Source organism: Arvicola amphibius, chromosome 4 (assembly GCF_903992535.2).
Source record: "Arvicola amphibius chromosome 4, mArvAmp1.2, whole genome shotgun sequence".
Lineage (NCBI taxonomy): Eukaryota > Metazoa > Chordata > Mammalia > Rodentia > Cricetidae > Arvicola > Arvicola amphibius.
The window spans coordinates 51,060,784-51,087,155 of NC_052050.1; the positions used below are offsets into that span (position 1 = coordinate 51,060,784).

Consider the following 26,372-nt stretch of genomic DNA (forward strand, 5'->3'; position numbering starts at 1 on the left):
CAACATTCTGCCTTGATGTATGCCCGCACGCCAGAGGAGGGCGCCAGATCTCAGTACAGATGGTTGTGAGCCACCATGTGGTTGCTGGGAATTGAACTCAGGACCTCTGGAAGAACAGCCAGTGCTCTTAACCTCTGAGCCATCCCTCCAGCCCCCCCAGTACAATGTTTTAATCCTAACAGTTAACCAAATGAAACTGAAAAATAATGCAAACTCAAATTAAAGAAAAATTTTATTGTTGTTTTGTTGTTGTCTTGGTAACGCTAGCCTGGCCTCGGGACTCCCTTTGTGTCCAAGGACATTCTGAATTCCTACTGGTCTGCCTTTTGCCTCAGACTCCCAAAGTGGGATTATAGCTGTGGAGGCCTCTGCTGGCTGAAATAAACAACCTGGCATTTTTGACACATTGTTTCTTTTTGTTTTGGCACATTAGGTTTTTTGTTTGTTTGTTTTCTTTTTTCTTTTCTTTCTTTCTTTCTTTCTTTCTTTCTTTCTTTCTTTCTTTCTTTCTTTTTTTTTTTTTGAAGGTGGGTTTCGAGACAAGGTTTCTCTGTGCAACAACCCTAGCTGTCCTAGAACTGCTCTGTAGACCAGGCTGGCCTCCAACTCACAAAGATGCCGCCTGCCTCTGCCTCCCGAGTGCTGGGATTAAAGGTGTGCGCCACTACTGCCCGACTCTAAAACTCTCTTCATAGAACAGGCTGGCTTTGAACTCACAGCAATCCACCTGCCTCTTCCTCCCAAGTACAGAGATTAGATTAAAGACATGCACCACCATGCCTAGCTCAATTAAAAAATCTGAGCATATCTTCTTAGTACACTTTTATAGGCTCCCATTTTTCCAGAAACAACTATCCTTGGCTCCACAGTGATACCTTATTCATGTCATCAATTTTGGCAGCACTTATATTTGTAAATAACTATTTTCAAGAATTAAGCATACTGAGCTGGAGAGATGGCTCAGCGGTTAAGAGCATTGCCTGCTATTCCAAAGGTCCTGAGTTCAATTCCCAGCAACCACATGGTGGCTCACAACCATCTGTAATGAGGTCGGGTGCCCTCTTCTGGCCTGAAGGCATATATTGTATACTAAATAAATAAATATTTTAAAAAAAAAGAATTAAGCATACTAAAAATTCAAAACAAAATGGTGCTGAAGGGTACCATGACAAGTCACAGAACTGTAGGTAATTCTATTGAACCAATGCTGAATTCCTCAAAAAAATGTCAAATATCCCACTAGTGTTATTATCTCTGTGTGTATATATGTATGTGAACATGAATGTGTGTGTATGTATGATTTTTGTGTGTGAATATGGATGTTGTGTGTGTATGTATGATTTTTGTGTGTGAATATGGATGTTGTGTGTGTATGTATGATTTTTGTGTGTGAATATGGATGTTGTGTGTGTATGATTTTTGTGTGTGAATATGGATGTTGTGTGTGTATGTATGATTTTTGTGTGTGAAAATGGATGTGTCTCATGGCATACATGTCAAGGTCAGGATTTATCTACTAAGGCTTCTGGGTATCGAACCCAGGTTGTTAGGCCTGTGTGGCAAGCATTTTTATTAACTGAGCTATCTCACAGGCCCCTCTTTTACTAATTTTTTGTAGATGATGGTGTTTCACTATGTAGCCCTGCCTGGCCTGGAAGTAGCCTTATAAACCAGGTTGACCTTGAACTCAGAGATCTGCCTCCTTGCTTCTGCCTCCTCAATGCTGGGATTAAAGTGTGCACCACCACACTCAGCTTTGTTTAATTTCAGATCTTTTTTTAAAAAAATATTTATTCATTTATTATGTATACAATAATCTGTCTGTGTATGCCTGCAGACTAGAAGAGGGCACCAGACCCCATTACAGATGGTTGTGAGCCACCATGTGATTACCGGGAATTGAACTCAGAACCTTTGGAAGAGCAGGCAATGCTCTTAACGTCTAAGCCATCTCTCCAGCCCTTCAAGAATTATTCTTAAACCAGGTGGTGGTGGCACACACCTTTAATCCCAGCACTCAGGAGACAGAGACAGGAGGATCAGAACAGCCAGGGCTGTTCAACAGAGAGACCCTGTCTCCACCCCACTCCAGAGAAAAGAAAAGAACACTGACTGCTTGTCCCTAGGATGGATGTTCAGGTCCTCTAACTCTAACACCGGCTCCAGGGGTTTAGACACCTCTTCTGTCTTCTGGCCTCTGTGGTACCCATGTATACACACACACACACTCACACACACACACACACACACACACACACAGAGAGAGAGAGAGAGAGAGAGAGAGAGAGAGAGAGGCAGATTTTAAATAGTGAAAATTTATTACTTAAATATGCTCATTTTCTTTATTAATGTTAGCAAACATGGGACCTGTTGGATGGCTTTTTTGTTTTTTTTTATTTTTATTTTTTTTTTTGGGTTTTTCGAGACAGGGTTTCCCTGTAGTTTCTAGAGCCTGTCCTGGAACTAGCTCTTGTAGACCAGGCTGGCCTCGAACTCAGAGATCCGCCTGCCTCTGCCTCCCGAGTGCTGGGATTAAAGGCCTGCGCCACCACCGCCCGGCCTTGTTTTTATTTTTGAGACAGGGTTTCTCTATGTAACCCTGGCTGTCCTGGAACTTTCTCTGTAGACCATGCTAACCTGGAATTCACAGAGCTCCACCTGCCTCTGCCTCCTGAGTGCTGGGACCCAAGGCATGCACTGTTACCACCTTGCTTGTCAGCTTTCATTAGTGAGTTTGTATTTAACAAACGTCAACTAATATTTGTTTATTGTAATCTAGAGAAGCCAAAGAGTCAGACATCTCTTATTTATTTATTTATTTATTCATTCGTTCATTTATTTATTTATTTATTTATTTGAGACAGGGTTTCCCTGCAGTTTCTAGAGCCTGTCCTGGAACTAGCTCTTGTAGACTAGGCTGGCCTCGAACTCAGAGATCCGCCTGCCTCTGCCTCCCGAGTGCTGGGATTAAAGGCGTGCGTCACCACCGACTGGCGACACCTCTTATTTATATACAGTAAATTTTAAGGTACGATACATTAAAGTCCAATTTCAAATATAAAAAGCAAACTGGCAGCTGGCGGTGGTGGCGCAACGCCTTTAATCCCAGCACTCGGAGGCAGAGGCCAGGCGGATCTCTGTGAGTTCGAGGCCAGGCCTGGTCTACAAGAGCCTAGGTTTCAGGACAGGCTCTAAAAAAGCTGCAGAAGAACCCTGTCTCGAAAACCAAAAAATAAATAAATAAACAAATAAATAAATAAATAAATAAAATAAAAAGCAAAACTGGCATCCAGGGTACATACCTTTCATAAGAGTTCTCAACCACACAGGAAGTTTTAAGGCCAGCCCTGGGCTACACAAGACCCCTTTTGTAAAATCTGGAGAATCCAGTGTGGTGGTGTACACCTTGATCTCAGTACTTGGACGCAGAGGCAGGCGGATCTCTGAGTTTGAGACCATCCTGGTCAACAAGAGCTAGTTCCAGGACAGGCTCTAAGCTACAGAAGAAACCCTGTCTCAAAAAAACAAAATAAATAAATAAATAAATAAATAAATAAATAAATAATAAAATAGGGTTTTTACTATGAAGCACAGGCTGGCAATATTCCTGTTTTAGCCAGGAGACGGGATTTGAGGCATCTTATACCACACCCAGAGAATGACTTTACACTCCTGATTCTCCTTCCTCTGTCTTTCACATGCTAGAATTACAGGTGGGTGGGCTGTGCCTGGCTAGGAATTGGAATTTTTAAAGTTTTAAGAATTCATCCAACAAATGTTCTGTATAATTTTTTTTTCAAGACAGTACAGCCTGGCTGCCCTGGAACTTGCTCTGTAGACAAGGCTGGACTTTGAACTCAGCATGCTAGGACTAGAGGCATGTGCCACCAGCCCAGTTTATAATTTTTTGTTGTTTTTTCAAGACAGGGTTTCTCTGTGTAACTTTCTATAGACCAGGCTGGCCTCCAATTCACAGAGCTCTGCCTGCCCCTGCCTCCTGAGTGCTGGGATTAAAGCATGTGCCACCTCGCTTGGCCAGTTTTTATTTTTCCCTGGAACTGTAGTTATAGATAGTTGTGAGCTGCCATGTGGGTGCTGGAAATTGAATCCAGGTCCTCAGAAAGAACAGTCAGTGCTCTTAACCGCTAAAACATTTCTCCAGCCAGAATTTATTATTATTTTTTTGAGTTTATAATTTTTAAGATAGGGTCTTAACTATGTAGCCCCCACCTAGTCTTGACTGTGACTCACCTTAATTTCCTCAGGACTGGGGATTATACAGAAAAAGGCAGGAAGTTCATGAAATTGACTGAAGGATTTCAGGTGAAGAGTCTACTGTGCTATACAAATGTATCATTCAACCTAGTGTGGCCGTTGATACACATACTGATTGTAAGCATCCTGGTGAGTTGGAAGTTAGATATTAATAGTCTTATTTAGTGGGAAGTGATTAAGAAAAGGAAAGGGAGAGAGACATGACTGGTCCTATTGTGGGGGCAGAGGTTTATTGTAGACTTGTGGGAGAATATGGCCCCAGAGCCAGGGGCATCTGGGAGGTCCAGAAATGATGGGAGCAGAGTGAGCTGAGGTTGAGAGGAGAGGGTGTAGTGTAGGAGAGAGAGGTTGGAACCAGGTGCACGCAGCGAGGCCCAAAAGAGAATAGCTGTAAAGGATCAGGTAACAAAACAAACAAAACAAAAACAAAAAAAAAAAAAAAAAAAAGGGAAGGGCCAGCCCAGCCCAGGGCTTGAGGAAGTTTGAGGGTAGGTGGGCTGGGGTATGTCACCCGGGAGGGCCCTTTAGGGGACCTGAGGGATACAGGAAGAACTGGCACTCACTACCTTGGTATGTTAAATAGGTGTCCTTAGCTATTTTGTCCCAGGTTTGAAACCCCACAAGAAGGGAAATTGTTAAGTTTGAAGCGATTTCTAGAAACTACAAGACAAGAACTACATTAAAAGTCAGGGTTCCTATATCAGATTTTTATTTGAGATTTTTGAGACAGGGTCTTGATATGGAAGACCATGGACGACTGCCTGGGGCTGTGGAGATTGCACTGGCCTCCAGCCTTCCTCCCAAAGTGCTGGAAAGTAGTGTCACGTGGTGCCACTGTGCCTGGGCCTAGACCAGATCTTTTGCTTCCTTTACAGTCCTGTTATCCTCCACGCCAAGTGATCTGTCCAACCATGGGGGTGCTGAAAACCTGGGGCTAGTGCAGAGAATGTCTCAGGAAAAACACAGGGTTGCTCTTTTTCTGTTTGAGAGGGGTCTCGCGGAGCAGCAGTGGCTACGCTGGCTCTCGCTGAGTCGTGGACCAGGTTGGCCTTGAAGTCGCTGATACCCGCCAGCTTCTCGGGTTTAAGGGTGTGCACCACCAACCCAGGCCAGCATTGCCAGCATTCTTCCAGGAAGGCGAAGGGTGAGATTCTGATAGCCTGATTTTTATCTTCTTGGTCTTCAGAGAATGTCAAAGCAATTTAACATTTTAGTTTTTAGCTCTCCTTTGTCAGTCTCCCAAACTTACAGATCACAGGGATCATAAACTTCCATGACCCACTTTATATGCTGCTGTCTTTAAACCTCAAGTCTCCTGCCTCAGCCTCCCAACTATCCGGCACTACGGTCTGAGCCACTCTTCTCATGTGGAGTTTGATTTCTGCAGGAATCGCTAGGCATTTCTTTAGGAAACCTCAAGGCTACTTGGGATGACGAACAGGAACGCTGTGTAATTCTCTTATTTAGGATTTAGAATGGAAAAGCTTCTGTAAGTGCCATAGGGGACCAACACTAATCAGGGCTTGAACAAGATGGTGCCGGTACCCCGAGAGGTCTGTCTTTGGAAGCAGATCCAGCACAGGAGTAGTAAAGCTTAGCGAGGCCGAGACGGCAGCAATCCGACCACAAACGTGAGCGGAAGAGTCTCCCACGGAAAGCAGTCTCGTTCGGTTCGGCAGAGAGCAGCCACCTCACTGGGCAAGTTCTCTGAAACGTGTTTGAGTCGGCTCCTCTCCGGTTAGGGCCGAGGTGGGGCCCCACGCCTGCTCCGACGCATGCGCCCTAGACCGGGCAAGCGACACAGTGGCGTGGTCTTTCAACACCCAGCGTACGGTCGACGTCTGAGGTGGAAGGGGCGTTTAGGGTTCGCAACACGCATGCGTCGAGACCCAGGCGTTTCCTCCGGAGGGTGTGGAGTGCGGGGGTCTGTTTTGCGCAGCTGCAAGGGCGGTACGGTTAGCGCAAGCTGTCGATCAAGGGGGGGGAGGGAAGAAGAGGGTGAAGGGATAAAAAAAAAAAAAAAAAAAAAAGAAAGAAAGAAAAAACCCCGGTGCGCCTGCGCATTGCCATCTGGTTGGAAGGGCTTCGGACTGGAAAGGGGCGGGGTCACGTATGCGCGTCATTGAATGGGTAGGTGGGAGAGAGGGTGGAGATCGGGGAGGGTCCGTGCGCTTGCGCAGTGCGGGGGTGGACAGTGAAGGAGCTACCCAGCACGCTTGCGCGGCTGTCATAGGGCTGCTTGGTTGGTCAGTGGGGAGTCGGCGCCTGCGTACTAAGACCCGTGTGCAGCAGCGGCGGCGGCGCTAGAGGCGGCGGCGGCGGCGGCAGCAGCGGGTTCGGAGGCAGCGGTTGGGCTCGCGGCGAGCGGACGGGGTCGAGTCAGTGCGTTCGCGCGAGGTGAGAGCGGGCAGGGCGCGCCTGCGCGTAAGCTCGGTTTGGGCCGGGAACGAGAGACGGAACTACGCGGGGGTCGGGGAGGGGGCCAGAAGGGAGCGGCGGCTATCGCCGCACGGGCTCGGGCAGGGAGCGGCGCGATGCGCGGAGAGGCGGGCGCACGGCCCAGTTGGCGCGAGGAGTGACGGTTGGGGCCGGCAGGGTGACGTTGGAGCGACGCAGGGCGGGGGACGGCGAGCCGCGAGGCCGCCACGCGGGAGAGGCCGCCAGGCGGCCACGCCGGGGCGAGGGCCGGGGGCCAGGTCGGCCCGGCCGGGCCAAGGGTTCCTGGGCCGTTGAGGACCGGCGCTGAGCGGCCACGTGAGGTGGGGGAGGGGGCTGCTTGGTGAGGGCATGTGGAGAGGGTTGGCTGGGGGAGGGGAGACGGCATGGCCCTGGCCTGGCGCAGCTTTGGGGCAGGGGCGGCCGCAGCACCGGAAGTGTTCCCCATTGGAGGCTGCCCCCGGGGTCCGAGACCATGCGGCTGAACATGGACCGGGGCCGCATGGCAGCACGGGGACCCCTCCCCCCTGGCCCGGGCCACCGGAAGCCTCGGGCGACCACATGGTGGGCGCGAGCCGGCAACCCCCAGCGCAGAGAGGTCTGATCTTTTTTGAGTTTCTACGGAGCCTGGGATTTTGGTGTGCGGGAGAGACCCTAGCCTTGGGTCTCGATCATCCCGCAGGGCCCGTTGCAGACATATGTTAGTGCTCCCCAGCCTCATGGGCCTCTGGAGCTCATCCCCCAGTCTTCATGTGAAGTGAGCCGTCCAGCCAGATGTAAGTGGTACTACTTTCCTGGGGAAACCGGGAAAAGTGGATGAATTGAGGGTCATTGGATTGAAGCCCAACTCTTCTCGGCACATGCCGACAGCGCCTGAAAGTACTAAGCTTTTAGTTCCCCAGCGGTGATCTTCGATCTTCACCTTGCCACTGCCTTCCCTCTTATTTGGTTTGTGAGTTACTGTGTTTAGTCCTTAACTCTAGCAGCCTAGTCTGATTTCTGTTACTACTACCAACCTTTTGCTTTCATTTTATTGTCATTCACCTCCCCTCACTCCCCCACTTTCTACTGACTGTACAGGCTGGGCCTGAAAAGCCGACAGGACTGGTGCATCCTGGGAAAAGTGGGAGGGCCATTGACAAAAGGCTGAGTTCCCTTCGGGAACTGAGATCGAGGTGCTTGGCAGTGGGATCATTTAGGAAACTACTTTCTCCCCCCTTGACTGCATCTGCAAGTGCATGTTGGAGAGGCGGGAATCCCCCAAAGAGGCCTTGTGGTTTCCTGTACCAATGACTGGCTTGTGTGTGGATGGGGGGGGGGTGTAACAGCTGGGTGGGGCCTTATCCTCCGTCTCCACCCCTTCATTAGTCCCGCCCTTCAGCTGGCTCATAGCTGCTCACCTAATTATAGTCCTGGCAGAGTGTGGGGAAGAGGGGGTGGTTGGTTTCAGTGGCAAGTAACACCTGAGCCCTGCCCCCTCCCGGGAAGTAGCCCTTTCCTCATCTCTGGGATTTGGCGTCCGAACTCCCAGGAGCCTTCCTTTCCCAAACCACAATTTTAGATTTCATTTGGGGAGGGGGGTCGGGGATCCAGCTGTTTTCCCCCTCCCATACACCAACTCTAAAGTATGTTTGAGTCCAGTTCAAAGCAGGAAATTCGACTTTATTTAGATGGGTAATGGAATAAAGGGGGGAATGGAGCGATGTTTTAGAGAGGAATGGGATAGATTAGCGGTCCTGGTAACCTCCATCCTTACTGACCCTAGTTCTCTTCTTGGCTTTAGTTGGAATCGAAGCCTCTTAAAATGGCAGATGACTTGGACTTCGAGACAGGAGATGCAGGGGCCTCAGCCACCTTCCCCATGCAGTGCTCAGCATTACGTAAGAATGGTTTTGTGGTGCTCAAAGGCCGGCCATGTAAGATCGTCGAGATGTCTACTTCGAAGACTGGCAAGCATGGCCATGCCAAGGTTAGAATAACCTCTATATCCTGTCTTCTCTGCAGCTCCCACATCCATAGGGCCTTGGGCAATGAACTGTTTCAGTCAGTCTTGGTCCCTTCTTGCTGTTCTAGTCCTTTCGTTCAGAACCCAGATTTTATTCCCATCCAACAGTCTTCCACAGTGCTCCTGTCATTCTGTCCTCCTTTTCTCCCTCTTTGTGCTAGTCTCTAGAACTGTGTGTATCCATGGTCCTTTAGCGCTTGGCACATTGAGTTTCTTCATCTTGACCTTTTTCCTTGGGCCTGTTTGTTCAAGATTTCTCCAGTTGAGGCCCATGGAGCGCAGCACTCTGTGGGGCTCCAGTCTGCATTCTCAAGCCGCCTAGCGGCTGCTGTTCCTCCCACCTGTGAACTTCCCTTTGGCATTTACCTGCTTCTGATTACCCCCTGAATTCTTTGTTCTCCAGCTTACTTCAGTCTTCACATTCTCTTCACCTAGACATGCTGTGTCTTAAGTTGACCCTAACTCAATCCTGTTGAGTCTGGTTTTATTCGCTAGTGAGTCCCCTGCTGCGGATTGGGCATTTAGAACCAGGCTATTCTTACATACTAACTTCATACATGGTTTATTCTGATCTTTTCCCCTGGGTCATTTTCTTCAGATCACTCACCTTCCTTTGCTTTCATTTCTCAGCCTGTTCTACTTAATCTTATTTAGCTCTTTCTGTAAATGTCCAAGAAACATTTACCTAGACCCCCCCCCCTTTACAATAAAACAACATCTTAGGAATTCCAGAGTGGCCTCTACCCCCCTAGTACTGGGATTACAGGCACGTGCCATTATGATTGGTTTTTTTTTTTTTTTTTAAATGTAGTACTAGGCATCCAACCCAAGGAAGGCCCTGTGCTTGCTGGGCAAGTACTGTATGAGTGACATCTCCAGTCTTCGTCAGTGATTTTTGATAACTTTCATGTCACTGGTTTAAGTCTCTTTTTCGTCTGCAATCTCAGTCATAGTGCTCTTTAGCTTCAGACTTTGAGGCTTTGTCTTTCTCAATTGGCTCATTTCTAGTTCCTTAGTTTTTGCTGTAACATGGCAGGCTGACTTGTCACCAGCCAGTAATATAAGCCTTTATCTCCACCTTAGAGTTTGATTTGTTGGGTTTCTCTTTATGATATATGTACACAGGTCCACCTGGTTGGTATTGACATTTTTACTGGGAAGAAATACGAAGATATCTGCCCGTCAACTCACAATATGGATGTCCCCAACATCAAAAGGAATGATTTCCAGGTATGTTTTGGGGATGAAGATGGTTAGTGGCTCATGAAGGGTGGGATGTGTGCTGGCCCGCAGCTGTGGGGAAAGGGAGCTGGTAGGAGAGGGTACTTAGTGAAGTTGCTGTTGTCACTCTAGTTTGTCTGTCATTCTCTTAATACTTAACCTACCTGTACCTGCTTTTAACTTTCTTCTTCTCCCAGCTGATTGGCATCCAGGATGGGTACCTATCCCTGCTCCAGGACAGTGGGGAGGTACGAGAGGACCTTCGTCTGCCTGAGGGAGACCTTGGCAAGGAGATTGAGCAGAAGTATGACTGTGGAGAAGAGATCCTGGTATGATGCCCGTCCTCGCCTGATATACTCAGCTTTGCTCCTTAGGCTTCAAAACTCTTGAATTAAGGCATCTCTGGACTGTCCTTTTTGCTTTTCCAGATCACGGTGCTGTCTGCCATGACAGAGGAGGCAGCTGTTGCAATCAAGGCCATGGCAAAATAACTGGCTCCCAGGTGAATGTGACAGCCTTCACTATCCTTCATACTGTTGTTCTCATCAGTTTAATGGGCCTTTTTTCTGCTCTTAGACTGGTCCTTCCTCCCTTACCCTTTCTCTTGAAATTTGTCTTTAAACATGATTTCTTTTTCTTGCCCAGGGTGGCGGTGGTGGCAGCAGTGATCCTTGAGCCTACACAGGCCCTTCCCCCAGCTGGGTTCTGCTCTGGCTGGACCCTTGGCTGGACTCCTATACAATTTATTTGACGTTTTATTTTGGTTTTCCTCACCCCTTCAAAAAAACTGTCGGGGAGACCCTGCCCTTCACCTAGCTCCCTTGGCCAGGAATGAGGGAGCCATGGCCTTGGTGAAGCTACCTGCCTCTGCCCTCACAGCCCTGGTGGGGGAACTGGGGAAAGGTATTGCTTGTGGTTTAGGTCCCCCCCCACCTCCCTTATTTTCTTTTTAATTCAACTTGGAATCAGAAAGCTGTGGATTCTGGCAAATGGTCTTGTGTCCTTTATCCCACTTACCCCTGGTCTGGTCCCCTGCTCTCCATAGACCTTCACCCCCAAGCACCACTTGTACAGACTGGGGACCAGCCCCCTTCCCTGCCTGTGTCTCTTCCCCAAGCCCCTTTAGGGGTAAAGAGAAGAGTGGGGTGGGGAGCAGGCATGATCCCTCCTCAGGCATCTGGGAGGGCCTTGCCCCCATGGGCTTCACCCTTTCCTGCGGCTCTCCCTGACACATTTGTTAAAAATCAAACCTGAATAAAACTACAAGTTTAATATGAAGCCCCCAACTCAGTTGTTTATTTGTTGATGCTTTTAGAATCTAAAAATAAATAAGACTGCTAATGTCAGCAATCCGTCATCCCCTTCTTAAGTAGCCTGCGTGAGAAACAAACAGTAGTCGGGGTTGGTAGTGGGTACATTTTATTGGTTTGGGGCACATAGGAAGAACCCCCACCTTGAGGGATGGAGGGTAGGTAGGAGTTGTCTGGTGGTTACTTGTGGTAGAATCGTGGGTTCTGGCTGTGTTGGATGAAGGGGAGTCGAGGGCCAGGTTGGCTGGTAGTAGCAAAGCCTGACTGGTGATAAAAGTTTTTATCAGTGGGTAGATAGCCTCTTTTACTTAACACTCAGTACAAGGAGGAAGGGACAATTGCAGTAGGAGGTTAACAGTCTTTTCCTGGTGGTATCAAGATTTTTGATTACCAGCCTTACCTTTCCTGCTGCTTGCATCTGCACAGGGAGCTGGGGGGAAGCCAGGAGTCCAGGGGCTGGATGCAGAGCTTGGGGATGCATGGGCCGCAGAGAAGACTGTAAGGACAAAGCTGACCTTAGGCATACTGGAGTTCCCCTTGTCCTAGCACCTTGACTTCCCAAGGCTCCATACTCACTGAGTCAGAGAAGCTAGTTTGCTGATTTGCATGTTCCATCTGCTTTTGCAAAGACAGGGCACCACCAGGCTGCAGGAACCCTAAGGGGAGAAGGGAAGTTTTGAACTGAACAGGTAATGATAGACTCAAGAGGCTAGGCCTCCTCCCCAATGGGTTATCACCTGTCTGAGTGGGCTGAAAGTGGCCATGCACTGCATAGGGCTGTGGCTGCGGCTGAGACAGGTACTGCACAGCAGGAAATGCTGACGGTGCTAGGGAAAGTAGACATCCATTAGTTCTCATGTTGAGCTGTTCTTCCCTCTGAGGAGAATCAACACTCACCTCTGAGCTGCTGGCTAGGACTATAGGCTGGTTGTGTAGGCCCATAGTGAGGCGGGGGCTGAGCAGTTCCATAGGCTCCTCCTGGGCTGCCTTGGAATTGCCCATGTTCTGGTGTCCCTGCAAAAGCAGCTGCTGATCCCACATAATGCCGGGTCTAAGAAGGAAAACAAAAAACGACTTAGCTCCTGCTTATTACAGGCTTGGCATGTTTGTACTTTAGTGGAGAAAGCAACTGGGGCTACACATCCAAACCCTAGTTCTCAAGCTTGACAGATACATAGAAGGTGGAGGAGACATGGTGACAGGATCATGGCAGGGCCATTCTTAGCTACACAGTGACTTGAAAGCCAGCCTGAGCTTATAAGAAACTGTCTTTAGACTTCTCACCGTAAGCACTTGGGGTCCAAACATCTGCTTGGCTCTGTCAGCTGCCATGAGAGTACCTGGGCGATTGTGTCCTCCAGGGCTCCCTAGAAAGGGAGAGGGGCTTCATGATGCTGAATTAGGAGGCTGCAACCTCCAGGAGAGCACATTCTTTCGGGTGGTTTCTCTAGTCCTCACCCTGCATACTGAGGAGGTGGGTTCCCGTGTGAACGGTCAGGCTCTGCTGGTATGCAGCTGATGTCAGAGTGGTCAGGTCACTGGAGGAAAGGAAGACAGTTAAGTAGCCCTCCTTTGTCGCCTGGTCCACCGCAAAATGTTAGTTTTAGCTATCTGACCACACCTCTGCTCCTTTCGTCTCCGTTTTTCTTCCTCATGCAAAACTTTTTTGAGCTGCAAGAAAAGTTGGTGCTTCTCCTCCTGTAGAGCCGAGAGCTTCTCCTGCAGCTTCAAAATCTGCAAGAAGGATGAGCGGATAAGGGGGGAAAGGGAAGAGAAGAAACCAGAACTGGGAGAGATGAGGGGTTACTCACTTGTTCCTTGGTCTCTTCTAGTGACATTCTCTCTTCCATCTCCTTTTTCTTTCTTCTCTCCTGCTCTTCTTTCATCTTCTGTTCCATCATCTTGTCCACCTCTTCCTCCTCTGAAGAATCAGACAGAACGGGGAAGTGGCAGGACAGTGAAAATAAGCTGAGTATTAGACTGGAGACCAGCAAAAACCAGTTATTCCATCAGCCATAAGGAGAACGAGGCTTCATTAGGTGCTCTCCAAGGTCCTTCCCAGCCCAGGGTTCTGGAACTTAGACGGGGCCTCTTCGCTCACACCCTGAAGGAGCCGCGGCCTCCCTCTTAGGCTCGCCAGCAGGCGCACAGCTTGGCCCGTGGATGGGGGCAAGTTCGTGGGTAGCAGAGCCACCCTGGGCCGTGTGTCTGTCCTCCCGCTCTGGCCCTGGCTCACCCTGCCGTTTGCGCTCCCGCTCCATCATGATGTGCCGGTGCAGAGCCCTGGCCATGGCGTTGGAAAGTTTGGGGCGCTCCAGTAGTGCGGGCATGGTGCCGTTGATGACGCTTGGGCAGTGGGCGCCCGGCTCTGCCACTGACTGCCAGACCTCAGGCGGGGCCTGCAGGGAAGTGGGAGCTTAGAGGGACTGCGACCCGCCGAGGCGGAAGCCTGCCTGTCTGCCGCCCGCTTGCCGCTTCGGTCACGTGTCCCGGGCGCCAGCGTCCCTCTGGGTCTCAGCCTCAGTGCGCGTGAGGGGGTCCTAGGCTTCGCGCCCCCGCCCCGCCCGCGCAGCCCTGGCGCCAACCCCCCTACCCGCCTTCTCGGCGCTTTCTCCGTGGCCTCCGGCGCGCCTTGATCCCTACGTCACATCCGGCGCCCAGGATAAATCCTTCCGGGTCGTGACGGCAACTGGCTCAGCGGGTTGGATGAAAAGAAAGGCGGAAGCGCTTGAAGACAGGTGCCCGGTTGTCCAGATTCCTTGTGGGTTTACAGAGGCCTGGGAAAAGCTAGCCTCTTTCCAAGAGCCCCTGGAACTCTCCACCTCACGAGGCCGCGGAAGACAGAGACAGAGGCAGATGCTCTGAAGACAATATTTATTGGCTCCTTAGAAATCAGTAACAACTGTACAGAGGGCTCGCAGCTCCCTTGGGCTGCCCTTCCTAACCCCACTCCCTCTCCATGGCACCCCGTGGCCACGGAAAAAGCAGCTTTGTGTGGGCACAGAGACTCCTTTGGGATTCACAGTAACCAGAACAAAAACGGAAATAAATTAAGTGATATGGGGGAGGGTAATAGGGAGTCATGTTCCCCAAGTCAGTGCATGAAGGGGGGACCCAGAACCTGGAGCTGGGCTCCCTACGAGCTCCCTCTCAGCGGAGGGAGTGTGCTGGGCCCTGAATGTCGAGATGTGCTTCACACCTGGCCTAAATCAAAGCCTGTCTATGTGCTCCTTCCAGGAAAGCACCTGGACATGCCGTCAGTCACTGGAATGAGGTGGAGGCAGTCGTCATTCAAGAGTCCTGGGCTTGCTTGAGGCCCGGCTGTGCTTGTAGTAGTGGCATCTCACCCCTTATTCCACCCGTACCAGCAGGGCATAGAGGAGTGTGGCTCCTTTCTCCTTAGTGACCCACTCAAGTTCCGATGGGCTGAAGTGCTGGTCAGGAAGTTCTCTGAGGGCAGCGGAAGGAGGGCCAGGAGTGTAGGAGCCAGGGCGCACACACACCTGAAAGGCCACCTGAGCCTGGTGTGTCCGCTGGGATTTTGGGTCCCGGAATCTGTTAAACAAGCAGAAACAGGAGGTGGGTATGGCTTCTAAGCTCCCCCGACCAATGAATGGCTTAGCACCAACTTGACTGTCCTCCCAAGTCCTGCTCAGCAAACTCCTTCATGACCCCCTTCATGGGTTTGTTTACCCTGGGGTTCTATTTCATGTTTGTTCTAGACACTCCAAGTGCACTTCTCATCTACTTCACCCACACTTTGGGACAGAACAGGGTCTCTATCCCAGGTTAGCCTCAAACTCACTATAAATGTGGAGGTAACCTTAAAATCCTGATCCTTTGCGTCTGCCTCCTAGTGTTAGGACTCCAGGTGTGTGTTTTAACACAGTTTATGCAGTGCTAGGACACTCAAAGACTATGACACATATATAGTCTAGGAAAACCAGGCATAAGTGATGCACTCTTCCAATCCCAGCACTCAGGATGAAGGTTGAGGCAGAAGGAGCAGGTGTCCAAGACCAGCTCAGATACCTACCAAGCACAAGTTTGAGACCAGGTTGGGCTATTTTTTTCCCCTGGTTTTCAAACAAAACAAAACAAAACAAAAAAACTGGGCAGTGGTAGTTAGTGTACACTTTTTTTTTTTTTTTTTTGGTTTTTCGAGACAGGGTTTCTCCTGTGGCTTTGGAGCCTGTCCTGGAACTAGCTCTTGTAGACCAGGCTGGTCTCGAACTCAAAGAGATCCGCCTGCCTCTGCCTCCCGAGTGCTGGGATTAAAGGCGTGCGCCACCACCGCCCGGCTAGTGTACACTTTTTATCCCAGCACTTGGGAAGCAGAGGCAGGAGGATATCTGGGAGTTCTAGGCCAGCCTGGTCTACAAAACAGGTTCCAGGACAGCCAGAGCTGATAGACGAAGAAATCCTTTCTTAGGAAAACAAAACAAAACCAAAAAACAAACAAAAATAAACAATCCCAGCACTCAGGAGGCAAGCAGATCTCTGAGTTCGAGGCCAACATGGTCATCAGACTGAGTTCCAGGAGAGCCAGGGCTACACAGAGAAACCCTGTCTGTCTCAAAACAAAACAAACAAAATACACACCGGGGTGGTGGTGGGGAGGTAGGCTGTTGGAGAAATGGTTCAGTGTTTAAGAGCACAGGTTATCCTATAGAACCCTGGTTCGATTCCCAGCACCCACATGGCAGCTCACAACTGCCTGTAACTCCAGTCCCAGAGGACCTGATGCCTTCTCTTGGCCTCTGCAGGCACTGCACGCACCCGCTACACAGACTTACATGCAGATAAAACATCCATAAACATAAAAAACTTTAAAACAAACCATTTGGGTGGTGGCTTTAATCCCAGCACTCAGAAGGCAGAGGCAGGTGTGCTAGGGGAAGGCTCCCCTAGCTAAAGTGTTACGGAATGTCTGAGTTCGAGGCTAGCCTGGTCTACAAAGTGAAACCCTGTCTTGAAAAATGAAACAAACAAAAAAGGATCTGGTTAAGGAGCAACTGTCAAGCCAGTGTGGGGAAAAGGGGTGTACAATCCTAAGTACCCAAAATCTCGGGGCCCCTTCTAAATCTGAGACCTCAGAGCTCTCCTCTCAGTACTCACTGCACTTTGGAGGCCAGGGTCTCTGCCCCGGCATACTGAAGGGATGGCGAGAGCAGCACTGGAGGAGGCTGCTCCTCCCGGGGAGGTGCACAGTTCTCACCAGGCTCCTCAAAGCCTACCCCAGGCTCTCCCTTCAAGGGTCGGCAGCTCAGGATGGAGGTAGTACCTGTGGAGAGAGTTGGGTGAGGGCAGCCCCGTGATTCCTCCTAGGATCCCTAGGCCCAGCCCACTCCATGATACCTGCTCCCAACTCCCCTCGGTCCAGCACCCTCCGTACAACTGCTACACTGCTTCCATGATATGCCATGTGCCACTTCTTTGTTAGTGTCCCAGCTTCTAGATGGGGATTCAACCTGAAAGGACAGGTAAGACAGACACGCCAAAGGTCAGTGGCTCCTCAGGGTCGTCCCCACAAGAAATCCTATCACCTTTTCCTTCCTGGGATTCTTCTTTCTCAGGGAAAAGAGCAAAGGGAAAAATCCATGCCTGTGACTCATACGTACCTAAGATTGAACCTGCACCATCCAAAAGGCAGGGCATATTCCCGGGGAGGCTCTCCTCGGCGCCTGTGAGCCTCATCTCCTCGCAGCTTCCGGCAAGATTCACAGTAGCATAAGCTACGCTTTGGTGGAGGCATGAAATAATCTTCTGTGGGACAATGAACAACAGGCTTGGTGCTCCTGTCCTGGCCTCAACCACACCTCTGCTCTCCAGCTGCTGTCCAGCCATGGGAACGAGGCTCTGAGGATTAGGACTCACCTGGAAGCAACAGCAGTTCCTGGAAGCGGGAGCAAAGGGCATGGTACTCGCAGCTCTTTAAAGGGCTAGCAGCAGGTGGTGGACCCCAGCACACACTTTCCTTTATGCCTGGAATAGCAGGGGAGAGAAAAGTCACAGGAGCTGGGCTGCAGAAGTACTGGATAGGACATGGATGGGCAGACAAGCAGGGGCAGCATAATCATCCCTCTGAGCTAACGCACCGTCTACCATATCAGCCTTTTCCATGTCTCCCTGGGTTCCAGCAATCTTCCCACTGGCCGCCCCTGGGTCAGGGCTCACAATTGTCACCTGTGGAAGAGAGTAGTCAGCCACAGCTTGACAGGTCCCCAGATCCCCTTTGTGGGCCAGAAGCTTCCCAGTATCCAGTATCTCAGGACTTCCCTTACCCCATTTCTGTGGCCACTAACCTGCTCACACTGTCCATAGAGGTCCACAAGTGCATGGCATGGCTGGGGCACATCCGGCACAGCTACCCCCTGGTCCACCCCATTGATGTGGAGATGGAGCCCTCCAGAGCAGTCTAGCCGCAGCCCCAGGATGGTGCCTTCAGGGCACGTATCAAGATTTGGCCCGAACTTCTCACAGATCTAAGAGGAAAGGACTACTGTCTTCAGACATCGGGCCCACCATTATCAGCAGCCACCCTACGGTTTCAGTGTTTCTAACTGCCAGTCCCTGACCTTTGCCTGGATCCATGCTCACAGCCTAGGCTCTACTCCCATTTCATTTACCTAGAGTCCCCTTTTCACTTCCAACTTTAACATTCTCAATGGCTGGGGCACAGGAGAAAGCAATAAATATGCCAAAGATTGTCTAGGTAATGACATGCATGTCTCCATTCAGAGGCTTGGTCGTTCCAGTCTTCCTGGCTCCCTCCTCACCTTCAGACCATTGTGGAAGACTCCACGGCCCCGCAGGAGCCAGGCTGCCCGTTTAAGTGCACAAGCAGAGGCAGGGAAGTTAAGCCTCTCAGGTGGGCAGGTGATGACTCCCAGAACAAGAGAAGATGTCCACTGTCGGTTCAGGAAGTCGATCCGCACCTGAATGAGAAGGAACTATATACTCACAGCTTCCAGGACAGAAGCCACCTGCCTAGCTAAATCAGTCTTAGCACCCAGACCAGAGTATGGTTGTCTGCCATAGCGCCCTTTCTGATGTTTCTAGAGAACAGAAACTACCAACTCAGATGTCTCCTTCCCTGTTTATCCTGCTGCTGAAAATTGAATCCAGGTCCTTACACATGTTAAATAAATGTTCTACAATGAGCTGCACCCCCAACATCCTTTCTCTTTGAACCCTGGTCTGTTCCGAGACAATTCTTTCAACTGGCTCACTTTCTACCTCTCTTTTAGTTTGCAGCAGAAAGGGCCCTTAACGCTGGGCAGTGGTGGTGCACACCTTTAATCCTAGCACTTGGGAGGCAACAGTAGGCAGATCTCTGTGTGTTTGAGGCCAGCTGGTCTACAGCCTGGTCTTCCAGGACAGCCAGGGCTACACAAAGAAACCTTGTCTAAGAAAACAAAAGCAGGACAAAAATAAAACAAAAAAGGGCCCCTCACCCTGAAGTAACAGGAGCTAGGTAAGAAGAAAGACATACCTGAACAAGCAGGTGGGGTACCAGGGGCTGGTTGATGACAACGATGCCCTGATTGTAGCTGGCCACTCGTGTGGCTGTACGGTTCCCATTGGATAAGAGGATATTCTTCCCATGGTTCTCCAGGAATTCAAGGGCTGCGGGCATAATACCCACTTGATTCTGGCCCTGGTATGGAGCAAGAGACTGAGCTGCACAAGATACCAATTACAGTTTTCACCCAGCTCACTGGAGTGCACAGAGCTCAAGCCTGAGTCTGCTGGACCAGCGGAGAAGCTCTACTCTGGTAACTAGTGGCCCACCAACCCAGCAGGTACCACGGCAGCCTCTTACTCTCAGCCCGCGCTCCTCGCCCTCATCATCTTCCTCGCCCTCACTGCCGGTGTCTGAGCTTGGAGAAGGTGGCTGGGTGCCTTCTGGTTCCTCCAGCCTTGTGGAGCTGACAATGGACACACTGCGTACTGGCCCGTATAGATCCAACACAGCCCACACATTCTGGGAATGCAAGACCGAGGAAGTCAGAAGCCAGCACAAGACCTTCAACCAACAACCCACTCCCCAAAACCAAACAAGCTCTTAGACTTACCTTGGCAATGCCGGTGGCTGCAGGCCCCATGTCTTCCCCATCTACCAAGATGTGCATTGTGTCATCTGCACCCCGACGAATGCCCACACGGCTCCCCACCTAGATCCAGGTGGGACAAAGACAGCTGCTCAGCCAACTTTCTTCTACTCCTACTCCCAACCCCCACCTGCCTTAGTGCCAGGTGTTTCACCCCCAGCCTCTCGAGGTTGCGGCCATAGTTCATCCTTTGGAGATGCCCATCTCGCCTCACTTCACAGCTGGACACCATCCAGGTGCTCTTTGTCCGGAGTTCTGGCAAGGAGGGAGGCAGCCCCGGCCCACTGCCTGCTCCAGGTCCCATCTCCTCGGGGGCTAGCGTGGTCAGCCCCAGCCGGAGGGATCCTGCCCACTTCTCATCTAGCTCTTCCACTTTTACCTGTGAGAAAGAACGAGCCCATTAGCTGGTCCTGTTTGATGGCCTGGTAAACCCACTTCTTCTCCACAAGCCCACCTCAAAGACTTCTTCAGCCTTGAGCTCCTTGGTGCTGAAAACGAGGCCGTGAGCATAGCCAGCCACACGTACTGCCCGTATGCCATCCTCCTCCAGAGTGACGTTCTTGCCACATGTGTTATGGAATCGGTGAGCTACACCTGCCACTGTGGGTAGATGTTTGGATAAAGGGTTAGGGTTAGGGAAATTACCTTCAGATGGGATGCGGGGTAAAGCTTTCACATGAAAAGCAAAGGCCCATCTGCCACATCAAGACCTCTGGACACCTTTCACCACAGTGAGACACAAAATGTCCAGTGCATGGTATCTTGGTCTCTGTGAGTCAGGGAAATCATATGACTCCGTGTCTCAGTTTAATACCACCCCCCCCAAACACACAGACTGCTTGCCACAGGGCCTTCCCCTTCCTTAAACAGGATTCTTGGGCTACAAACGGGTACCTGGGGAATGCAGAGGGAAGGACTTCTCGGTGGCAGTGTTGCTGGTCGCCAGACTATTGTCCATGGGGCCGGTAGCATTGGTGATAGACACCTGGACACACTGGCCATAGAGATCCACCACTGCATACACCTCTGTGCAGGAAAGAAAGGCATCAGAAGTCTGAGGTCCTGAGCAAGCTGAGCAAGGGGTGGCAGGCGAAGCACAGAGTAGTCACCTTTACCCGGAGGCAAGCCTGAGCAGGCGGCGCCTTGGTCCTGTCCGTTAATGAAGTAGTGCAGATCACCCTTGGCAGTTCGCATCATGCCAATGCGTGCACCTGTGCCCAGGGCATCCAGATCACAGCCATAGTTGTTGCGCATTGTATTACCGTCCTGCATGATAGCTGTACCACTGCGAGGACAGAAGAAGGTGAGTTAGCCTCCCACCTCACCACTATATTGGCCCATACTTAGTCTCTGCCTGTCAGGACCATGCACACTGCTTTGGATATCATATACAGAGACCTGATCTTGGTCTGAGGCCCAGTCCTGTCTTCTTTGTCCCTGGAGTCCCCTAGGGAAAAGCAGGAACTGCTCTGTAGGCTACGTGGGTGAAAATTCCCAGAACTGAGCAGGAGGGCTATTAGATCCCCAGTGTGCCAGTGCCTATGGCCAAAGTTCCACAGATCCAAATCATGCTTAGTTTTCTGGTACCACCTAGCTCTACCTATCCCTGCCAAGCCAGATTCAAGGGCAGACAGCCCAACCTCAGCATCCATGTATCATAGTCAATGTCTGTCATGGTGTTGGGAAACTCCAGGTCTTCAGGCCGGATGGCAGTCACCCCTGAGAGGAAGCAGAAGGTTAAGAAATGACACCCAGGACACAGGCACCCACTACCCTCCACCCCCTCACAGATGGTCCCTCACCAGCTTCAATGGAGCCTGACCAGCGGTCTACCATCTTCTGAATGACAATTTCAAACAGTTCTCCATCCCGCAGGGCTCTGTCGGGGAGAGTGGGGGTCATTAAGGCCATAAATGGGCAGTGGGACTGTGGAGACATCAAAGTCTAGAGACTGACCGGTTGGAAATGACAATGGCATCATTGAACTCGCTCCGGCAGTTATGACGGAGAGCAGTTCGACCCCCATTAGTGATGACAGCATTACTTCCATGCAGCTGGTGGAAGCGTAGGTCAGAGCCCCCAGCTGCCGAGGATGGGGAGCTTGGAGACATCTGGTTGTTCCCTTCAGGGAGTGGCTCAGAGACTGGAGGCACCTCTGCAATAGACATCACCCATTAAGTTTCTATAAGTGTTTGTAATGATTCCCAAGGCCACCCTAATCCTTCACCCCAGCCGTCGGGCCCTCACCCACGTCATCCACAATAGTGGCCTGAGCAGCCTGGCCATAGAGATCGACGACAGCATAGACACCCGGGGGCACATTCCAGGCAGCAGGGCCCTGAGTCATTCCATTGACAAAGAAGTGGAGGGTTCCATCCTCCCGCCGTACCACGCCCACTGTGTCCCCTGCCTTGGAAGAAGTGGGGGCTGGAGTGAGGAGTCAGGCAGAGTTCCTGCTTGAGAAGGTCCTGCATCCACCCTATCTCTGACACCCCCAACATTAGAGCCGTCAGTACGCCCTGTTCTCTCACCTTGAGGCGGTCCAGGTTGTGTCCGTATTCATCTAGGATGGTTGTCCCATTATGCATCACCCCATTCCCCGTCATCATCCAGGTCCCTGCAGGGACAGAGTGGCAGAAGATGAAGAACCCTGCATAAGCTTCTTCCCTGGACTCTAAAGCAGTCCTGCCCTGCTTAGGATCTCACCAGAGCGTAAATTGGTCATAGTAGAGGGCAACTGGAGGTAGGCAGGGTTGTGGGTAGTGACACCAATTTCAATGGAGCCAGCCCATTTGTCCACCATCTTGTCGATGCGCACCTGGAACACCTCTCCGTCCCGGAGGGCTCTGCTGCTCAGCACCACACCATGATTGAAGTCATCAGTGGCACTGAAGGCACAGCAAGTCGGGACTCAGAAGACAGACACACTCGCTCAAGCCAGCAGTATCTGTCCAGCACCCACTGTCCCAGGACACCAACCAGACCTCCTGCACCTGGAGGTCTCCATCTTTCTGTCCAGGAACTCCCACACCAGACACACTCTGCGTCCCATGACCCCACCACACTGCTCCCACACCCTATTTGGGCCCCCTTGGCAGGTCTCACCCCACCCACAGGTCATACTGGGGTCTCAGGGCAGTGCGTCCCTCATGGGTGATGGCTGCCTTCTGTCCACAGTTTGGATGAAAGAGCAGGCGTTCAGGTTCTGCCTGGGCAGCAGGAGCAGCACGGCGGAGAGCACCCTCCGGGGACAGAGCCCTCAGGATGGCATTGTTCCGGCGGAGCCGGTCACTGTGGTTATTATTATGGACGATGGTCACTTTCACAGCCATCCCATACAAGTCCACCACACCATACACCACTGGTGGTGTCAATGGGGTAGCTACGCCTGGAGGAGAGAGTCAAAGAGTCAAGTGTGAGAAGAGCGAGCGTCACAGAGAAGGGTAAGGCAGACCCACTGACGGCCTGGCCAGTAGTCTCTCTTGTATTTCACCTTACCCTGATCAATGCCATTAATGAAGAAGTGCAGGGCAGAGTTGGACTTCCTTGTGAGGCCAATATGGTCACCCTCCTAGCCAAAGAAGAAAGACCCTAGTCTGGAATCCAGCTACACTCAGGCTCAGGCTCCAGAAGTTCTGGACACTTTCTACCACCCCACTCCACAAGAGAACACCTACTGAAGAAATCCACATAAGACCACTCTCGGGCAGGGCCTGGGTTCCTGCTTTCCAGACACATTTCCCAAAGGCCCAATGTAAAGCAGATACTGAGTCAAACCACATTAAAAACAATCTCCCCCGACGCTCTACAATCTCAGTCATTTAAGAGCTACAGGGGCTAGAGGTACAACCCAGTGGTAGGGCACTTGCCTAACATGTCCAAGTTCCAGAGTCCTATTCCCAGCACTAATGGGAACAAAAGTGCTACTGATAATCATATTTAGATCCCGTTAGACATCCCTGCCTTCTCAGAAGCCTCACACAGAGAGAAAGAGGCTAACACTGCCTGGTGCCCTGGCTTCCCTGGCCTGGCCCAAACTACTGTGCTCTGCATTCACCTGCAGTTCGTCCAGACTGAATTCACAGTACTCCCGGCGAGTACCCTTGCCATTGGTCAGGATCCCACAGCCACTCATCATGATGGTACCTGGTAAAAATGGACACCCAGTTAAGGAACTGGTGGTCTTGCCCTCATCAGCCCACAACCCGTGTCCCTCCCCACAGCTGGTACCTGACTGGAGGTTGGTCATGGTGGCTGGGTACTCCAGGCTGTTGGGATTATGGGTAGTAACACCAATCTCGATGGAGCCTGACCACTTGTCTACAAGCTTGTCAATACGGATCTGGGGTTGAATGAGAGCAAACAGGAACAGAAAATATAAGAACAGAAGATAGACTCTTGAACCCTTGGTTCCTCATCAGTTACAGCCATCCTGACACCAAGGATAAATCTGACATTTAGCTGCCAATCTTTTTTTTTTTTTTTTTTTTTTCGAGACAGGGTTTCCCTGTAGTTCCTGGAACTAGCTCTTGTAGACCAGGCTGGCCTCGAACTCAGAGATCCGCCTGCTTCTGCCTCTCGAGTGCTGGGAGTGCTGGGATTAAAGGCGTGCACCACTGCCCGGTTTAGCTGCCAATCTTTGTCAGGAAGCTCGGCCAGACTTCAGGATTTCACAGACCTCAAACATCTCGTTATCCCGAAGGGGGCGGTTGGTCATGACAACCCCATTGTTGAATTCATCCAGGGGCCTCCGGCGCTCAGCCGTCTTATTATTGTTGCTTAGTTTGATGAGGGTTCCACACTTCTCGTGAAAGAGCAGGGCATCGTTGGAAGTGAGGACAGGAGAAGTGGCAGGCCCGCTGGATGCTAATCCATCCCCTGCTGGTGGGGAGCCCAGGTTCACGTTAAGGAGGCCTCCATTGTAGGCAGAAAGAATGGCATTGCTCACCACCTCAGAGAGCTCCATGCTGGCAAAGTCTACAGCAGCAAGATGGAGAAAGGAAGCCAAGGTGAGGCTCTATCCTCTAGTTAGCTTGGGATCATCTTCTCCCCACCCATCTCTTCAAGTCCCACCCTTATCCACCTCACTACCCACTCCCCTTCCCAGGGCTTCCCCGAAGCCCTCACCATTATGCGAATCAAGGCTGTTAGGAAACGTCTCCGGCCGGGCCTGCGCTGGGGACACCATGAAGGCTAGGGACCAGGTGGGACGGGAGGGGAATAAGGGTTCAGCCTTTGCTTCAGGGCCCACCGTCAGGAGACCATCTCTTCTAACCCCTATGTTCCCGAACGACAGCCTCTGGCCCCGCCCCTCCTCCAGCTGACTTATGACTATTTCTGCCCCATTTCTTCAGTCACACCTCATGCTTCCCCAAGCTGTGTTCTCACCTTCATCCACAGAGGTCCCCTGTTCCGACAAGGCAGAGTCTTCTGGAGGGGCTAAGGGCTCCAGGGGAGGTGTAGGGACAGGAGTAGGAGGGCTGAAGCCTGGCTCTGGGGGCAGCACAGTGATCTGGGTGCACTTGCCATAAAGGTCCACGACAGCCCAGACACGAGCAGGTAGGCCAGTGGCAGCCACACCACAATCCCGCCCATTCACCCAGAGCCGGAGCTCCCCGGTGGCTGTGCGTTCCACACCCACACGGTCCCCTTCGACGAGTTGGTCCAGGTCCTGGCCATACTCCTCCAACACAGAGCGCCCATCCCGTAGCACCGAGCAGCCTGATACTACCCAGGAGCCCCCCTTCAGTCCAGTGGCACTGCTCGGGAAGTCCAGCACACTGGGATCCAGGGCTGTCACTCCAATTTCAATGGAGCCACTCCAGGAGTTGACCTGAGGGGGGGAGCAGAGTTTCAGTATGGAATCCCACCACCAGAAACTGCGTTCCGCACGAGAACACCCCTCTCGCCCTGACCTCTGAGACAACAGACATAGTCACAACTCTTTGGACCCTGCTCTCCCTTAGCAATTGTGTGCTGTATCTAGCTGTCCAGTGTTGACCACGGCAGTCCTTTACCCGCTGAGCAAGCTGGTTAAAGACCCTGGTTTCAACCTCTGACTTCCCTAGTCTCTGTGGCTCCTCAACCACTGCAGCCACGCGATTCCTGGATCCATATATTCTGCTCTCCTAAATCCCTCTCATTCCCAGCCCCAGTCCTTGGTAAGGTAGCGCTCCACCCGGACTCATCCTCTTCCCAAAGGCTTTCTCTGGGCCAAGCAAGCCATACACACCTCCCTTTCTCATGTGTCCTCATCTATCTTCCTGGCATTGGGCTTCTGTCCTTCAACGGTTTGTGCTTTTTACTATTTCTCTATTCTCTCCATCACATCTCAGGCACATGTCTATCTTCCATCCCCAAGACCCAAGAGATTGCGCTACATCTGTCACTAGCCATTCTAGTAACTGGGCCCTGAGGAAACTCTTTCTCCAGAATGAATGTCTGCTTCATGCTCTTTTCCTTCCTGTTCTCTGGTGCACTGCAGACTGCCGGTTCGCTGTCAGTACCTGCAGACTCGGTTGGACATACAGACTTTCCGTCAGTTCTACCTCTTCTCCTTCTCGTCTGCTCCCACCCCCACCCCCCTGCCACCACGATTCCGAGGTCCCAGCTTCGCACCTTGCGGTCGATGCGGACAGTGAAGACGCGTCCATCGCGCAAGGGTTCTCGGCTCAGCACTAACCCGTGGTTAAACTCTTGGCCCGGCTGCTGCCGCCGAGCTGTGCGCCCACAGGCCGACAGGCTTACCAAGCGCCCGGTGCGCGGGTGCAGCTCCCCGCCACTGCCGAGACCCCCGCTGGACCCGAGTCCTGGTCCGCTGCTGCCAGGGCCCCCACCCCCGCCTGGCCCCGGCCCCGGTCCGGGGCCTGCCCCAGAGCCCCCACTCCCACCCGACCCCGCCGCCATCGCCGCTGAAACCGCGGCCGCGCGACAGCCGCGCTTGGCGGCACCGTGGCAACCGCGGCGGACAGACGCCCTGGGGGAATACGGCCGGGGGCTGGGGCCGGCTGT

The 26,372-nt window shown here is 51.7% G+C and overlaps 3 protein-coding genes across 7 annotated transcripts; 1 reads left to right on the forward strand and 2 right to left on the reverse strand.

Annotated features, from left to right (window-relative positions):
- The first annotated feature begins 6,468 nt into the window (after positions 1 to 6,468).
- On the forward strand, positions 6,469 to 11,215 carry Eif5a (eukaryotic translation initiation factor 5A). The gene is made up of 6 exons (XM_038328765.2): positions 6,469 to 6,672; positions 8,495 to 8,680; positions 9,842 to 9,946; positions 10,135 to 10,266; positions 10,366 to 10,439; positions 10,583 to 11,215. The coding sequence occupies exons 2-5, from the start codon at positions 8,516 to 8,518 to the stop codon at positions 10,426 to 10,428; spliced, it is 465 nt and encodes a 154-aa protein (XP_038184693.1). The 5' UTR covers positions 6,469 to 6,672; positions 8,495 to 8,515; the 3' UTR covers positions 10,429 to 10,439; positions 10,583 to 11,215.
- A 124-nt stretch (positions 11,216 to 11,339) lies between these two features.
- Positions 11,340 to 13,896, reverse strand: Gps2 (G protein pathway suppressor 2). 3 transcript variants are annotated; one of them, XM_038327529.1, is made up of 11 exons: positions 13,845 to 13,896; positions 13,484 to 13,646; positions 13,059 to 13,168; positions 12,869 to 12,981; positions 12,706 to 12,785; positions 12,532 to 12,614; positions 12,145 to 12,298; positions 11,985 to 12,074; positions 11,824 to 11,903; positions 11,648 to 11,743; positions 11,340 to 11,511 (listed from the first exon to the last, which is right to left on the reverse strand). In XM_038327529.1, the coding sequence occupies exons 2-11, from the start codon at positions 13,575 to 13,577 to the stop codon at positions 11,428 to 11,430; spliced, it is 984 nt and encodes a 327-aa protein (XP_038183457.1). In that variant the 5' UTR covers positions 13,578 to 13,646; positions 13,845 to 13,896; the 3' UTR covers positions 11,340 to 11,427. The 3 variants fall into 3 exon arrangements, with proteins under 3 accessions (XP_038183457.1, XP_038183456.1, XP_041910921.1); XM_038327528.1 differs by having other exon boundaries at positions 13,841 to 13,889; XM_042054987.1 differs by lacking the exon at positions 13,845 to 13,896 and having other exon boundaries at positions 13,484 to 13,831.
- A 210-nt stretch (positions 13,897 to 14,106) lies between these two features.
- Positions 14,107 to 26,267, reverse strand: Neurl4 (neuralized E3 ubiquitin protein ligase 4). Of its 3 annotated transcripts, none has more exons than XM_038328169.2 (29): positions 25,980 to 26,267; positions 24,750 to 25,194; positions 24,489 to 24,554; positions 24,040 to 24,338; positions 23,592 to 23,703; positions 23,419 to 23,507; positions 22,860 to 22,932; positions 22,485 to 22,749; positions 22,068 to 22,249; positions 21,893 to 21,978; positions 21,609 to 21,771; positions 21,318 to 21,516; positions 21,164 to 21,240; positions 21,002 to 21,080; positions 20,477 to 20,646; positions 20,256 to 20,387; positions 19,816 to 19,961; positions 19,516 to 19,740; positions 19,326 to 19,424; positions 19,073 to 19,234; positions 18,743 to 18,907; positions 18,027 to 18,185; positions 17,553 to 17,732; positions 17,346 to 17,433; positions 17,125 to 17,232; positions 16,869 to 17,013; positions 16,606 to 16,718; positions 16,366 to 16,531; positions 14,107 to 14,802 (listed from the first exon to the last, which is right to left on the reverse strand). In XM_038328169.2, the coding sequence occupies exons 1-29, from the start codon at positions 26,265 to 26,267 to the stop codon at positions 14,598 to 14,600; spliced, it is 4,686 nt and encodes a 1,561-aa protein (XP_038184097.1). In that variant the 3' UTR covers positions 14,107 to 14,597. The 3 variants fall into 3 exon arrangements, with proteins under 3 accessions (XP_038184097.1, XP_038184096.1, XP_038184095.1); XM_038328168.2 differs by having other exon boundaries at positions 16,869 to 17,010; positions 20,471 to 20,646; XM_038328167.2 differs by having other exon boundaries at positions 20,471 to 20,646.
- Positions 26,268 to 26,372: the final 105 nt, after the last annotated feature.